Source organism: Eptesicus fuscus, chromosome 23 (genome assembly GCF_027574615.1).
Source record: "Eptesicus fuscus isolate TK198812 chromosome 23, DD_ASM_mEF_20220401, whole genome shotgun sequence".
NCBI classification, from domain to species: Eukaryota; Metazoa; Chordata; class Mammalia; order Chiroptera; family Vespertilionidae; genus Eptesicus; species Eptesicus fuscus.
The window spans coordinates 28,358,321-28,373,989 of NC_072495.1; the positions used below are offsets into that span (position 1 = coordinate 28,358,321).

A 15,669-nucleotide genomic window follows, 5' to 3' on the forward strand; every position below is an offset into this window, starting at 1 on the left:
GGGGGGGGGGGGGGGGGGCTAGGGGAGCTAAGAGAGGGGGTCTCGCATACAGACTTTTGAAACTGTCTCCAAATGAGGTCCCACAGCACAGCACAGTTAAATCGGAACCCCCCGCACCCACTAAGAACCTAGGCGGGGGGGAGGGGGGGCTAGGGGAGCTAAGAGAGGGGGTCTCGCATACAGACTTTTGAAACTGTCTCCAAATGAGGTCCCACAGCACAGCACAGTTAAATCGGAACCCCCCGCACCCACTAAGATTGCTGCCACAAGGGCTGGCACCTCCCCATCTTTCTGGGGGGGGGGTCCTGACCTCCAGAGGCTCCTGTGGCCACTGCCCCAGCTGCCCGCCCAGCACCCCCCACCCGGCACCCCCCGCCCGGCACTCACCGGCTTGCCCAGCTCGGAGCCCTTCAGGAAGTCGTCCACGGAGGCGCCCCTCCTCCTGACGTCGGGGGACTCGTAGCCGTCCTCCTCGTCCGAGTTGGCGTACTGCCCGCTCCTGTCCAGGAACACGCTCCTTTTCTCTAACTTGAGGAGGAGAGAGCGGGTGAGCGAGGTGCCGGGAGGACTGCAGAGGGGAGGGGGCGCCGGGCTCCCAGGTCTTCTGGGTCCCACCCTTCCCTTCGCCCCCCACAGCCCCTCAGAGCCACCGTGCGAGGGCCCTGGTCAGAGGCCGCCCTGGCTCCTGGGGGGTTTATTTTATTTTATTTTTTATATATTTTTATTGACTTGAGAGGGACCGACATAGGCAGTGGCCTTACCCTGCTGCTCTCGGCCACCCTCTGCGCGGCCTCCCGGGCCATGGCCTTGGCCACGGAGGTGGACACGGGGGCGCCCTGCGGCTGCGGGAGGATCCGGCTGGGCGAGGGCGAGCGCCGGCCGGGCAGGCCCGGGAGCTCCAGCGTGTGCCCAAGGGAAGGCGCCCGGCCCTGCTCCCAGGCCTCGTCCGCGTGGACGTGGGGACCCGGGCGGTCATCTTTGGTTTCGGGGGCTCCGGCACTTGCTAATGGCTTCGGGGTGGGCGCTCTCGGGGGGGCGGGAGGCACCAGGAGGTCGGGGGGGACGGCGGCGACGGCGGAGTCCACGGACTCGCCCTGGGCCGAGAGGGTCCGCACCGTCACGCCCTTGGCGTCCAGGCTGCGCAGCCGCACCAGCTCCACGGCCACGCCATCCGCCGTGGGGGCGGCGACCTCGGCCACCTGCACGGAGAGAGCCACTGACGGGCCGCCCGACCCCGCCAGCCCCCTGCAGCCCTGGGCGGGCCGCCTCAGCTGCCCCTGCGGCCGGGGAGGGAGGGGCCCATGTGTCCAGCAGGGCCCACTGCGCAGCCTGCGCATCAGCGGGTCTCAGGGAGGGGCCCGTGGGGGTCTGTGGACACCAGCCGCCCCCCCCGTTGGACAGAAGGCTTCCGTGTCCAGAACCAACTCAGAGACACACTGAGGGCACAGAGGGGTCAGGACGTGACGTTCACTGTGGCCAAAGCTGGGCAGGAGGGGGCGGGGCCGAGGCCAGGACGGGCGTCCGGACAGTGGAGCAGAGACAGGGCCACCCGGCTGCAGGGGCCCCGCGCAAGAGGGCGCTGGAGGCGGCCAGACACTGCGGCCCACTGAGCGGTCAGCCTGCTCCTTGGAAACGGGGTGGAGGGAGGAGGCAGTTGCATGACCCGTGGGCCGGGAAGGGGGGGGGAGGGGAGGGGGAGGGGGGGAGGGGGACAAAGAGGGGGAGGGGGCGGAGGGAGGAGGCACCTGCATGACCCGTGGGCCAGGAAGGGGCCGGGAAGGGGCCGGGAAGGGGCCGGGAAGGGGGGGGAGGGGAGGGGTAAGGGGAGGGGGATGGGGATGGGGCTGAGGCTGTCAGCTTCCCCACCCTGCCCTGTGGAGTCAAGGCCCGGCCATGTGTTCATGGGGGACTCATAGGCCTGTCATCTATCGGGGGGCCCTGATGTCGGGGAACTCAAGACAGGCGGACTTTTAAAAAATATATTTTTATCGATTCCAGAGAAGAAGGGAGAGGAAGAGAGAGAGAAACATCCATGATGAGAGAGAATCATGGATCGGCTGCCTCCTGCTCACCCCACACCTGGGGATCAGGCCCACAACCCGGGCCTGTGCTCTGACCGGGAATTGAACCGGGACCTCCTGGTTCATAGGTCGACGCTCAACCACTGAGCCACACTGGTTGGGCGAAACAGGTGGACTTTTAATCCCGGGGGCAGGAGAACCAGGAGGGTGAGCAGTGGGAGGCGGGCAGGGGATTCTGGGAAGGGGCGGGACAGAAGTGGGGGGCCTCGTGCTCTGCTGCAGCCCTGGGTGGCAGGTGGCCCTGGGGTGAGGGTGGCCCTGGGTGGCGGGTGGCCCTGGGGTGAGGGTGGCCCTGGGGTGAGGGTGGCCCTGGGTGGCGGGTGGCCTGGGGTGAGGGTGGCCCTGGGGTGAGGGTGGCCCTGGGTGGCGGGTGTGTAATAAATGCTGGTGGCGGAGGAGGGAGGAAGGACGCTCAGCGGTCACCCATCCCCGGAGCAGTACCCACGGTCCTGGGCGCCCCTCCCCCGTGACTCACCCTCTGCCCCTTTGCGTACACGCCGTAGCCCGTGACGGTGGCCCCATTGGACAGCCCAGCGGCGCTCAGGGCGGGCGGCTTCCAGGAGACCTGGGCAGTGGCTGGGGCGGCCCCCGCCTGGACGGTGACGTCTTGGGGGGCAGCCGGGGGACCTGGGGACAGACGCAGAGGCACGTGCCGGGCGGGGCTCTCCCGGGAGGAGGCCGCTCGCTACAGGGACCGGCTCCCATCACAAGCAATCACAGAGCCGGCCGTGGTCAGCCGTGTCGTCACAGCTCGTACGGTGATGGGGTCACAGGGGGGTCGCAGGGATCCCCGTGTTGTACCTGGAACGCGTGTGCGGGCGTGTGCCGGCTCCACTTTAATAAAAATAAACAAACATGAGCCCGGCCGGCCTGGCCCAGTGGCTGAGCATCGGCCTCTGAACCGGGAGGTCAGGGTTCGATTCCTGGTCAGGGCACAGGCCCGGGCTGCAGGCTCGATCCCCAGTGTGGGGGCGTGCAGGAGGCAGCCGAGCCATGATTCTCTCTCCTCACTGATGTTTCTCTCTCTCTCTCCCTCTCCCTTCCTCTCTGACATCAATACAAATGTATTTTAAACAAATAAATAAACAAACAAACAAACGCGCATGCGCAGAGGAGGGGCTGGGCAGGGCGGGGAGAGGGGGGTGCCAGAGCGGGTGGAGGAGGGCGCCCCCCGACTGCCCCATCGGGAACCAGCGCTGGGTCCTCAGGCTGTGGTTGGACCGAGCTGCTGGGGGTCCCCAGGCGCCCCCCGCCCCCGACTCAGGCCTGGCCAATGGGCACATGACTGCACCCGGCCTCGCCCCTCCTCACTCCGTGTGTGTGTGTGTGTGTGTGTGTGCGTGTGCGTGTGCGTGTGTGTGTGTGCGTGTGTGTGCGTGTGTCTCCCTCACACACCATCCCCTTTGCCGTCCGGGAGCTCACCTGCTGGGAGCGAGGACAGAGTCATCGCCCGGAGAACACGGGCCTGACCAGCCGCGGGGAGAGTGACGGAGTCACAGGGATCCGCTCAGACGCCACCCCCTCAGGACCCAGGTCCCACTGCCGACACCCCCCCTCTCTCTCACATACACAGGCACGCGCGCGCGCACACACACACACACACACACACACACACACACACACACACACACATGTCTTGCAGGTGACTTAGGGGTTTCCGCGGATGCTGTGGCTGCACGTAGCTCCCCCTGTCCCCCTCCCCAGCCCCTACGTCCTGCAGGGTGACCCCCCCCCCGCTCCCCACGGAGCCCCGGAGGCCGCTCACCGGCGGGCAGCGTGGAGAACTCCACAAAGGCCTCCTTCTTCTCCCTCTGCTCCAGGGGCAGCTGCCAGGGCACCTGGTGGGGGCGGGCCAGCACGCGGACCTTGTAGGCGGTGCCCGGCCTGAGGTTGAGCAGCTGGTACTGGTACCGGGCGGCCCGCACCACGCCCAGCTCCTGCCCGTCCAGGAACACCACGTGGCTGTAGTTGCTGTTGGTGGGCAGCCAGGAGAGCTGCGCGGAGGTCGGCGTGACGTTGTCCACCCGCAGCTGGGACGGGGCGACCACCACCTCCTTGCCCACGAGCAGCGTGCACCGCAGCTGGTCCGAGCTGCCCCGGCTGGTCACGCACTGCACGGACACGCGGTGGGTGCAGGCGGCCACGCTCAGCTTCTCGATCAGCGCCTTGGTCCTGCCGGCCAGCGGGAGGCTCAGGCGCGGCTGCTGGTCCACCAGCACCGTGTAGCCGCCCACGGGGCCCCAGCCCGGCGGCACGGCCGGCGGCTCCCAGCCCACGATCACGCTCTTGGCCAGCTGCTTGATGAGGGTGATCTTCCGGGGATAAGGCACGAGGTCTTCGCCGAGGTCGTCGATGCTCACGTCCAGCGTCCCCACGCCGTCGTCGTCGGGGCCCGGGGCCGGGGGGGAGGGCGGGTGCAGGTCCAGGGGGTCCTCCCCGCCCAGGCCCAGGCCCAGGCCCAGGCCCGCCTGGTTCAGGAGGTTCTGCTCGGTCTCCAGCGCGCTCAGCCGGGCCTCGCTGTCCTGCACCAGGTCCACGAAGTTGGAGGGCACCAGCCCCCTCTGCCCGCCCAGGAGCTCACCTGCTGGGAGCGAGGGCAGAGTCACCGCCCGGAGCTCACGGCCCGCAGCCACGGGAGCGTGACCGGGTCCCGGGGACCCGCGCAGACGTCACCCCTCAGGACCAGTCCCACTGCCGACACCCCCACGGCCACCCACGGGGCGTCCCCCGCCCCTCGGCCTGCCTTGGCCCCGGGTCCCACTGCAGACACCCCCATGGCCACCCATGGGGCGCCCCCCACCCATCGGCCTGCTCTTCTCCAGGGCGCCTGCTGCAGCCTGAAGAGGGGGCTCCTGAACGGGCCCTGCCCGAGAGGATGCCAACGGGGGACCCCAGTGCTGGGCAGTGACTCAAGAGGGAGGAGGGAGCCCGTGGGGACCCGGGGGTCTCAGCCGCGTGTGGCGCGTGGCTGCTGGGAAACCAGGTGAACGTAATAGCACCACCGCGTGTCGGGGTCAGAGGAGTGATCCTAGGAGCCCCGCTCGGCGCCGGGGGTGGGGGGAACCCGTCACGCTGGAGGAGGCCGGGGGGAGCCTGGGCCAGCGGGTCGTCTGGGGCCCGGCCTGCCCGTTCCTCAGGCCCCGCACAGGTCAGCCCAGCGGGGACCCGCTCGCACGCCCACCGACCGCCGCCTGGAACAGACCTTCGTAGAAGCCGTCCTCGTCCATGTCCCCGTAGACGTAGAGGTATTTCCCCGCCGTGAGCGGCAGCTCGGCCTCTGGGTTCTCATTGGGGCCGTCGAAGGGGTTGTAGCTGCGGGAGAAACAGCCGCTCGGAGATGCTCCGAGGGAGGCCGACGGCAGCTCCGGCCGCGCGGACCCTGGGCCGTGCTCGCCTGCTCCCCGGGGGCCTCGCCTCGGCACCAACAAGTCAGATCCTGGCCATCGCCAGCTTCCTCCCACAGACTTGAGGCAGAGGGCGAGCCCTGGCCGGGGTGGCTCAGTGGATAGAGCGCCGGCCTGCGGACCAAAGGGTCCCGGGTTCGATTCCGGTCAAGGGCATGCACCTTGGTTGCAGGCTCCTCCCTGGGGCTGGGCCCTGGTCGGGGCGCATGCAGGAGGCAACCCATCGATGTGTTTCTCTCACATCGACGTTTCTCTCTGTCTCTCCCTCTCTCTCCCACTCTCCCTAAAATCCATGGGAAACATCCCAGGGTGAGGATTTTTATTGTTTACAATTGAAACTTACATAATTTTATTAACCAATATCACCCCAATACATTCAATTAAAAAGGCTCTGTCTTTAGAGTTACTTGCCATCAAAGATAAATACGGTTTTTTTTTCTCTCTTTACTGATTAAGGTATTACATATGTGTCCTTACCCCCCAATGCCCCCCACCCCCCCACTCATGCCCTCACCCCCCGGGTGTCTGTGTCCATTGGTTAGGCTTATATGCATGCAGACAAGTCCTGTGGTTGATCTCCCCCCCGCCTCACCCCCACTGTCCCCCTACCTTCCTTCTGAGGATTTGAGGACTTTTTAAAAATTAAAAATAAATAGAATAAAAACATCAGAAAAGGCGCCTCAGTAGGAAAATACCAAGTGTACCGGTCAATAATGAGGATTTTTTTCAGTAGATGGAGTTACACATATGCTGATATAGATGCGATTTGATATGCAGGCTATTTTGTTGTATTGACAACAAGCTGCAAAACCTCCTATGTCAAATTTTCTGAAGGTGTTAACATCATAGATATTTTTACGCTTAAAAATGTCGAATTTTGTGCCAAAAAAAGAGCATTTGCAGGAAGTTTTAATTCATTACTTTGTTTTGAAGAAAAGTGCTGCTGAAAGTGATCGTATACTTCGGGAAGCTTGTGGTGAACATGTTCCATCTTAAGATACTTGTGAACGCTGGTCTAAACACTTTAAAAAGGATGATTTCGATGTGAAAGACAAAGAACGTCCAGGTCAATTTGAACCACGCTTTGACCGTAAAATGACCACAATGGGCCAGAAGACACGGCAAAGTAATTCTGCTTCACGATGACGCACCATCACACACTTCAACACCAGTTACAGACACGTGAAAAGATCTTGCTGGGAAGTATGAACCCACCCGCCGTCTTCACCAGACCTTGCTCCTTCAGATGACCACGTGTCCCGATCGATGGCACACGCACTGTCTGAGCGGCCCTTCAACACGGACCAAGAAGTGGGAAATGGGGTCTCTGAATGGTCTGCCTCAAAACAAGAGAAGTCCTATTGGGACGGAATCCACAAATGACCTGAAAGATGGGGAAATGTGTGGCTAGCGATGGACATTACTTTGAATAAAGCACTTTTGATGTTTCTCTTGAAATTATGGTGTGTGTTTTTTATTACAAAATCCGCATTTTTAACTGGTTAAGAGCCAATCCACATTTTTTACCAGTATCTGCATTTTTAACTGGTTAACAGCTAGCTATGTGTGTACTGGTTAAAAATGCGGATTGGCTCTTAACCAGTTAAAAATGCAGATTTTTGAGGGGTTCGGGGAGGCCAGGGGAAAGTCAATGGGGGGAAAAAAAGAGACATATGTACTACTATTTGTAATACTTTAAAAAATAAAATAAATTTTTTTTAAAAATGCGGACTTTGTAATCAAAGAAAACACGATAATCTCAAGAGAAACATCAAAAGTGCTTTCTTCAAAGTAATGTCCATCGCTAGCCACACATTTCCCATCTTTCAGGTCATTGGTGGATACCGTCCCAATAGAACTTTTCTTGTTTTGAGGCAGACCATTCAGAGACCCCATTTTCCACTTCTGCGTCCGTGTTGAAGTGCTGCTCAGACAGTGCGTGTGCCGTCGATCGGAACACGTGGTCATCTGAAGGAGCACGGTCTGGTGAACACGGCGGGTGGGTTCATACTTCCCGGGCAAGATCTTTTCACGTGTCTGTAACTGGTGTTGAAGTGTGTGATGGTGCGTCATCGTGAAGCAGAATTACTTTGCCGTGTCTTCTGGCCCATTCTGGTCGTTTTATGATCAAAGTGTGGTTCAAATGGACCTGGACGTTCTTTGTCTTTCACATCGAAATCATCCCTTTTAAAGCGTTTAAACCAGCGTTCACAAGTGTCTTGAGATGGAGCATGTTCACCATAAGCTTCCCGAAGTCTATGATCACTTTCAGCAGCGCTTTTCTTAAAAGCAAAGTAATGAATTAAAACTTCCCGCAAATGCTCTTTTTTTGGGCACGAAATTCGACCTTTTTAAGCGTAAAAATATCTATGATGTTAACACCTTCAGAAAATTTGACATAGGAGGTTTTGCAGCTTGTTGTCACTACAACAAAATAGCCTACATATCAAATCGCATCTATATCAGCATATGTGTAACTCCATCTAGTGAAAAAAATCCGCATCATTAACCGGCACACCTAGCATGCCATCCCTGGCGGCCCGTGGTGACAGCCGTGCGCTGTTCAATTGTAACAAAGGGTGATGGTTCCCGCGATTGCAGCCCTGAGGCCACGTTTTTATTGGTCAAAATTAGCTCTCGGGGACAAGGCCAAGCAGATGTTAGTCCCGACGTTAACATCCTAGTGAGGAGCGTGGGCGTGTCCAACGTCGCGAGCCATGAGGCCGTGGGCGGGGGCCAGGACTCAGGCCTCCCGACGCCTGTCCGTGCGGGCGCGGCCACATCCCTGTCCCTCAGATCCACGTCCACAGAAGCCTCGCCCAACCTTCTCCCGGGGCCGGGAAGGGGCGCCCTCAGCTCCCGGCCTGGCCCCCGCCGTCCCGCGTCTGCCCGGGCCCCGCCTCACCTGTAGCGGGCCACACACAGGTGCACCTTCCCTGAGTACCTCTGCTTCGGGGGGTTGGCGTTCCGCTCATTGTCCATCTGGGGACACAGGATGTTTGGTTAGGAAGCTGGGGCGTCACGCTTCCTGCGGGGGACACACGGGACCCTCCCACGGCCCCCCAGGCCCTGCAGCCTCTCGTGGGGGGTCCCCGGGCCCTGCAGCCTCACGTGGGGGGTCCCCGGGCCCTGCAGCCTCTCGTGGGGGGTCCCCAGGCCCTGCAGCATCACATGGGGGGTCCCCGGGCCCTGCAGCCGCATGTGGGGGGGGGGTCCCTGGGCCCTGCTGCATCCTTATGTTGGGGGTCCCTAGGAGATGCAGCCTCTCATGGGAGGGTCCCCGGGAAATGCTGGCGCCCCTGAGGCCAGGAGGAAGCTGCGCGGGCTCCCGGGTCCAGTGGGGACCTCGATAAAGCACTCCTGTGCCCACGCCATGCCTGGACGTGGGAGAGGGCCTTCCCCACATGATCTAAGGCACAGGGCGCTCGTTGAGCTGGGCCCTGCGAGGGTCCTTAAAGACAGAGAAAGCCCTGGCCAGTGTGCTCAGTGGGTAGAGCGTTGGCCTGCGGACTGACGAGTCCTGGGTTCGATTCCGGTCAAGGGCACACACCTGGGTTGCAAGCTCAATCCCCAGTGTGGGGCATGCAGGAGGCAGTTGAATCAATGATCCTCTCTCATCATTGATTCTCTCATCATATTTCTCTCTCTCTCCCTCTCCCTTCCTCTCTGAAATCAATAAAAATACATTTAAAAAGAAGAAGGAGAAGACAAAGATAGACCATGATTTGTGCCCTCTGCTCTCAAGGTTCAGTCCAGGGAAGGACCCATGAGCCGCTTGGCTCAGTGCTTAGGAGGAGACGCCCGGGAGGGCTGCACGGAAGAGGTGGCACAGGGCTCTTTCCTCCCAGGTCCCCACTTCTCTGCCGTCTCAGAGTCTGCAGAGCACAAGGACTCTGCCCACCCAGCTCCCTTACCGCGGCCACAACCACGGGGCGGGGGGGGGGGGGGGCAGGAGGGGGCGGGGCCGGGCCCACCATTGGCACCGGGCCGAGGGGTGGGTGTGAGCGTGAGCATTCGTGGGCACCTCCCCAGAACAGGCTGTGCGTCCACTGCCTCCCTCCTCCTCACACACGGGCCCCCTCCCCGGGGCAGGACTCACATCGGACTCAAATCTGCATCTTGAGCTTCCAGACCTGGACAGAAAGGGGGGCTTGGCGGACGGAGGCGCCTGCGTGTCCCCGGGCAGCGGGCGGGGCTGGATGTAGTCCCCAATCACAGCGCGGCTTCCGAAGGGGCCGTCCTGACCTGGCCACGGACACGGAGACGGAGGACGGAGATGGAATGCCGCGCCTGCTCCCCGCTGGCTTCGCGAGCCCCCGGGCACGGTTCATCCCATAAATGTCTCCTGTGCACCCGCTGGGCCCAGCGGGGCTGTGGGCCTGGGCACAGGGCAGTGGGCAGCCCCGTGCTCGATGACCTGGCAGCCCCGTGCTCGATGCACCGCTGTCAAGCTCGCTGCCTCTGTCGGGACCGAGTTCCCGGTACGGCCCGTGTCACCAGCGGCTGCCGGAGGGGGGACGGCAGGGATCAGCTAAAGAGAAACGCGGGCCCGGCCAGCCTGGCTCAGTGGATTGAGCGTCACCTTTCGGACTGAACGGTCCCGGGTTCGATTCCTGGTCAGGGCACAGGCCCAGGTTGCGGGCTCCATCTCCAGTAGGGGGCGTGCAGGAGGCAGCCGATCGGTGATTCTCTCTCATCCCTGATGTTCCTCTCTTGCTCCCTCTCTCATCCTCTCTGACATCAATAAAAACATATTTTTAAAAAGAGAAACGCGGCTGGCAGGTCCCAGCCTGAGTGACAGAGTGGTCCCCGCCCCCGACCTCCTGGCTCGAGCCCTGCTCTGGGCTCCCGGCCTCGGCCACGTGGTCCCCACGGGGCCCAGCCTCCTCGTCCGGGCAGTGGGGCTCGGGGCAGCACCGAGTCACGTTTACCGAAACCTGTCAGGTGCTCACAGGTCCCGGCAGGCTGGCTGCCTGCCCTCCCGACCCCGTTGTGCACGGCCCGCATGGGGGTCACCGGTCCCCTCTCCACTCGGCCCCGGGGGGGCGGGCGGGGGGGGGCTCCAGGCCTCACCTGCCCCGATGGAGGGCGCGAGTCCGTTCATGAACTGCGGGAAGGGCTTGCTGCCGGGGGCCAGGGGGGCGTCCAGGGGGGCCAGGGAGCCGCCCAGCAGGTCGATGGTGCCCGCGTGCTGCCGGAACTTCTCCAGGTCCCGCGACAGGAGGCTGAACTGCTCGCTCTGCGCCCGGCACTTGTCCTCCAGCTCCCGCACCTTGCACTGCGGGCGGCACGTGAGTCAGCGGGCGGCGGGGTCGGGGAGCATGCGTGTGCGTGTCTGTGCACGGGTGTGCATGCGTGCTGCGCGTGGCTGTGTGTGGCCGGGGCTGCCTCCCACCTCCATCGGCTCGGCGTCCGATAAAAGCAAGCTTCCCACGCAGCCCGGCTGCCGGCCCAGCGCCCTCCCTGGTGAACGTGGGAACCGCAGGAGCCAGGAAACCCCACCTGCCGACACTCAGCGCCCCGAGGGCCGCCGCCGGCTCTGTGTGCAGCCGGGCACTTTGGGGGTGAAATTTGGGGCTAGAGGTGGGGACAGCCCGGACGTGGGGAGAGCTCAGTCGCTCACCCACAACGCACTTTCCTCCGGGGCCTCAGAGGACACCTCGCTCCCAATGAAGGGGAGTTCTAGCCCAGCCGGCGTGGCTCAGGGGCTGAGCATCGACCTATGAACCAGGAGGTCAGGGTTCGATTCCAGTCAGGGCACAGGCCCGGGTTGCAGGCTCCACCCCCAGTGGGGGGCGAGCAGGAGGCAGCCGCTCCATGATTCTCTCTCCTCGTGGATGTTTCTCTCTCTCTTCCTCTCTGACATCAATGAAATAAATATTTTTTTAAAGGCCCATAAATATCCAAACGGCCCCGCCCGGCCGTAGGGAACACGGGCGCGACCACGGAGGAATGACGCTCAAGCTGTATCTGCTCGCTCTCGGGTTCTCGCGTGGACAGCCCTGTGGCCCCGAGCGGCACCTGCGTGGCCTCACACAGACCCCGGGATCCAGACGTGGCAGAGACGCCGCCGCCACGGGCCACCCTGGCCTCGCTCCCGCGTCTGCCCAAGCCCAGCCCCGTGCCGCTCGGGCCACGGCCGTGAGCAGAGCCGACCCTGGTTCTGCGCCGAGGCCTGGAAGCGCAGGCAGGAGCCCCCATGCCGCCTGTCCCCCCACGACACAGCCCCCACGACACACACACAGACACGGACGCGCGGGTGCGACGTTCAGGCCGGGTCTGAAGTCCGATGCCCGACCCCCGACGCCCGGGCTCTGGATGGCGCGGTGCCCGTGCCCACCACTCCCCTCCTGGGTCATCGGCGTTCAGGGAGCCTGAGCGTCACAGCCTCGGCGGCACCGGGACACCAGCTCGCGGCCGCCCAACACTCAGAGGCCGGCACGGGGCGCCCGGCCCCCGGAACGTCTGACCCCTGGAGGGCTCCGGGCAGCTCCTCGGCCCCCCAGCCCGACCTGCGACCCCCGACCCCACGCCCTCGGCGGCACCAGGAGCTGCCCGTTGGGGAGGAGGGTTGAGCGGCCCCGAGCGTGGCGGCTCCATGCACGGAGGCGTCACCCCGCGGCGGGCGGGACGCCCCCCGAAGTACCTGCATGCTCTCCAAGGTGTTCTGGCCGAAGCAACGAGACACAAGCACAGAAACGCGTGTGAGTAGCAGGCACGGCCCCCGGCCCAGCGCAGCGCCCGCCCCCCAGCACGGCACGGCCGCCAGCACACGCCACGGCGGGCATGCAGGCCGCCAGCCCGGGGACGGGCCCCGCAGGACCCTCGCGGCGGCAGCTCGAAGGCGATCAGGGCCGTCCAGGCCACGCGCTTCGGGCGACTGGAAGCCAAGCAGCTACGCTCGCAGCCGGGAGACGATGCGATTAAAGTGCAGCGGGCGGCCCCGGCCGTGTGGCTCAGTGGGTAGCGTGCTGGCCCTCGGACGGAAGCGTCCCGGGTTCGATTCCCGGTCGGGGGCACGTCCATGGTTGCGGGCTCCATCCCCAGCCCGGGCCCTGGGCAGGGCGAGTGCAGGTGGCAACCCATCGAGGTGTCGCTCTCACATCGATGTTTCTCTCTGTCTCCCTCTCTCTCCACTCTCTCCAGAAATCAATGAGAAAGCATCCTCGGGCGAGAATTGAAATAAAGTTAAAAATGCACCGGGCACGATTCTCGGGGGGCGGGAGGCCCACGGTTAGGGCCCACGGGAAGGGTCCGCCCGCCCGTCTCCTCGGGAAGTCGGCTCCTCGCCGCCCGGACCTGAGTCTACGTGGCGAGTCGGGAGCAGCTGCAGCCACTTTGCCACCAGGAGGGGCCTCCCCACGGAAACCAGAACTCCCGCCCCTGCCCGGCCATCCCCCCAGCTTCCCGCCCAGGGAGCCCGCAGGGGGAGACGCCCGCAGGGGGAGGCGGCCCCGCTGAGACCCTGCCCTGATGCGGGCTGTGTGGCCGAGGGAAAATGGCTCAACCTCTCTGTGCCTTCACTGCTCCCGTGCAGGGGGATGGTGGTGCGGGCCGCCCGTGCCGGTGAGAGGGGAGGGGTGGGCACAGCCCTGGTGGCGGGACCCCGGCCCCGGCACACGTGAGCGACGGTTCCCAGGGGCCTACCTCTAGCAGCTGCACGGCGCCCTCATGCTCCTTCTTCGCTTCCACCTGAGCCTGTGGGTGGTACAGAGACAAGTGAAGGCTTAGAGGGGGGATCTGAGCGCACGGGGCGATGTCTGGATGAGCTGGGCGTGAGCCCTGGCTTCCCTTCCCCTCATAGGCCCCGAATTCCGAGCATCGGGATCCGTTCTCCTTTTCCTCCTCCTCCCCCTCCCCCTCCCCCTCTAGGCAAGATGGGGGGGACTTCTGCTGCCTCCGCCCGTCAACACTGGGAGGTGCACCCTGATCGGAGAGCCCAGCGGGGAGGGGGGGGGGGGGACACGGGCACGAGGGCGGCGGCTCTGATTCTGAAACCAATGTGCCCTTTGAGGGACGTCTGGATACAGATGTGGGACAGCCCTGGCCGGTGTGGCTCAGTGGATAGAGCATCAGCCTGCAGACAGAAGGGTCCCGGGTTCGATTCCGGTCAGGGCACAGGCCCGGGTGCGGGCTCCATCCCCAGTGGGGGGCGTGCAGGAGGCAGCCGAGCAGTGATTCTCTCTCATCACGGATGTTTCTCTCTCCCTCTCCCGTCCTCTCTCTAAAAGTCAATCAGGAAAAATAAGAAATAAAGTGAAAAGTCTCCGTCTGAAGGAGGATGTTCTCTCGGGCCTGGAGGACAGTGACTGACACCCCGCGCCTCCCTGGGGGCGTCCAGAGCCGGGAGGGGGGCCTGGCCCCCCACGCGCTGGGCCCCCCCACGCCCCCCGTTCTGTTTGTTCAAACGAGGCTTCCCAGCGGCCGTGACCAGAACGCGGGCGGCCAATTCCCGTCCTTGAACGCGGCTCCGTCTCCGAGGGCTTAGGCGGGCTCCTTTCACAGCAAAAGCGACGACGCACGCGACACGGGGAGAGGCCGGCCGCGGGGCACACGGGGGGACGTGGTAACCCGCCCGCCGCCGCCCCGTCTCCCCGGCGGGAGGGGAAGCTACAGCTCACGGAGCGGCCACGGAGCGCCGCCGAGCGGGCAGCCACGGCGTGGTTTCCGGCTCCGACCGAGCGCCGGGGCCGTGTTCCTGGGCTCCTTCCACACTGGCCGGCCGTGCGGGCCTCCGCGGAGACGGTTAGAATGAACCGTGAACACGGTCGGGCCGAGTCCCCCGAGGCGGGAGCCACAGCTCCCTCACACGGTTTCCGAGGACGGTTTCCGAGGGACACCGTGGCCCGGGAGGGACCGGCACGGGAGGCTCGGGGTGCGGCCGGGAGGCCGTGAAAGGTCAGGGGCGGCTTCGGGGGAGGCAGAGCGGGCGGACAGACGTCCTGTAGCCACCGTTCCGGACGCCGGGCCGGACACACGGGCGCCTCGAAGGGCCCCCCAACCTGGGAACCAGCCGGGATGGATGGGTGATGGGTGATGGTGGATGGTGGATGGTGGATGGTGGATGGAAGGGGTCCCGGGTGCCATTCTGTCAAGGCCCCAACCTCGGCTGCAGGCTCCTCCTCGGGCCCCGGTCGGAGCAGGTGCAGGAGGCAGCCATCGCTGTGTCTCTCTCCCCTGAGGTTTCCTCTGTCTGTCTGTCTGTCTCTTTTTCTCTAAAACATCGATGGGGTCACATCCTCGGGTGAAGGAAGAACCAAAACCAACAAACCAACAAAGACTGAGCAGCAACCTGGCCTGTTGGTATTTCCTTCTTCCTGTCTCTCCGCTCCCTGCACCGGGGAGGGTCCGTGTGAGGAGGGTCCGTGTGGGGGAGGGTCCGTGTGGGGAGGGTCCTCGTGGGGGAGGGTCCGGGTGGGGAGGGTCCGTGTGGGGGAGGGTCCGTGTGAAGAAGGGTCCGTGTGGGGGAGGGTCCGTGTGGGGGAGGGTCCGTGTGGGGGAGGGTCCGTGTGGGGAGGGTCCGTGTGGGGAGGGTCCGTGTGGGGAGGGTCCGTGTGAGGAGGGTCCGTGTGGGGAGGGTCCGTGTGGGGAGGGTCCGTGTGAGGAGGGTCCGTGTGGGGGAGGGTCCGTGTGGGGAGGGTCCGTGTGGGGGAGGGTCCGTGTGGGGAAGGGTCCGTGTGGGAAAGGGTCCTGTGAGGAGGGTCCGTGTGAGGAGGGTCCGTGTGGGGGAGGGTCCGTGTGGGGAGGGTCCGTGTGGGGAGGGTCCGTGTGGGGGAGGGTCCGTGTGGGGGGGGGTCCGTGTGGGGGAGGGTCCGTGTGGGGGAGGGTCCGTGTGGGGGAGGGTCCGTGTGAGGAAGGGTCCGTGTGGGGAGGGTCCGTGTGGGGGAGGGTCCGTGTGGGGAGGGTCCGTGTGGGGAGGGTCCGTGTGGGGGAGGGTCCGTGTGGGGGAGGGTCCGTGTGGGGGAGGGTCCGTGTGAGGAGGGTCCGTGTGGGGAGGGTCCGTGTGGGGGAGGGTCCGTGTGAAGAAGGGTCCGTGTGGGGGAGGGTCCGTGTGGGGGAGGGTCCGTGTGGGGAGGGTCCGTGTGGGGAGGGTCCGTTGAGGAGGGTCCGTGTGAGGAGGGTCCGTGTGGGGAAGGGTCCGTGTGAGGAGGGTCCTGTGAGGAGGGTCCTGTGAGGAGGGTCCT

The 15,669-nt window shown here is 64.2% G+C and overlaps 1 protein-coding gene across 1 annotated transcript in view; it reads right to left on the reverse strand.

Moving 5' to 3' along the window:
- The window catches only part of RIMBP2 (RIMS binding protein 2), a 34,157-nt gene that overhangs the window by 13,124 nt on the left and 5,364 nt on the right, over nt 1-15,669 (reverse strand). Inside the window, exons 3-11 of the mRNA XM_054712547.1 lie at nt 13,133-13,183; nt 10,559-10,763; nt 9,585-9,730; nt 8,391-8,467; nt 5,284-5,393; nt 3,847-4,662; nt 2,557-2,708; nt 762-1,199; nt 388-528 (exon numbers count right to left, since the gene is read on the reverse strand). Of these exons, the coding sequence (XP_054568522.1) occupies nt 388-528; nt 762-1,199; nt 2,557-2,708; nt 3,847-4,662; nt 5,284-5,393; nt 8,391-8,467; nt 9,585-9,730; nt 10,559-10,763; nt 13,133-13,183 (2,136 nt within the window). The remainder of the gene's footprint in view (nt 1-387; nt 529-761; nt 1,200-2,556; nt 2,709-3,846; nt 4,663-5,283; nt 5,394-8,390; nt 8,468-9,584; nt 9,731-10,558; nt 10,764-13,132; nt 13,184-15,669) is intronic.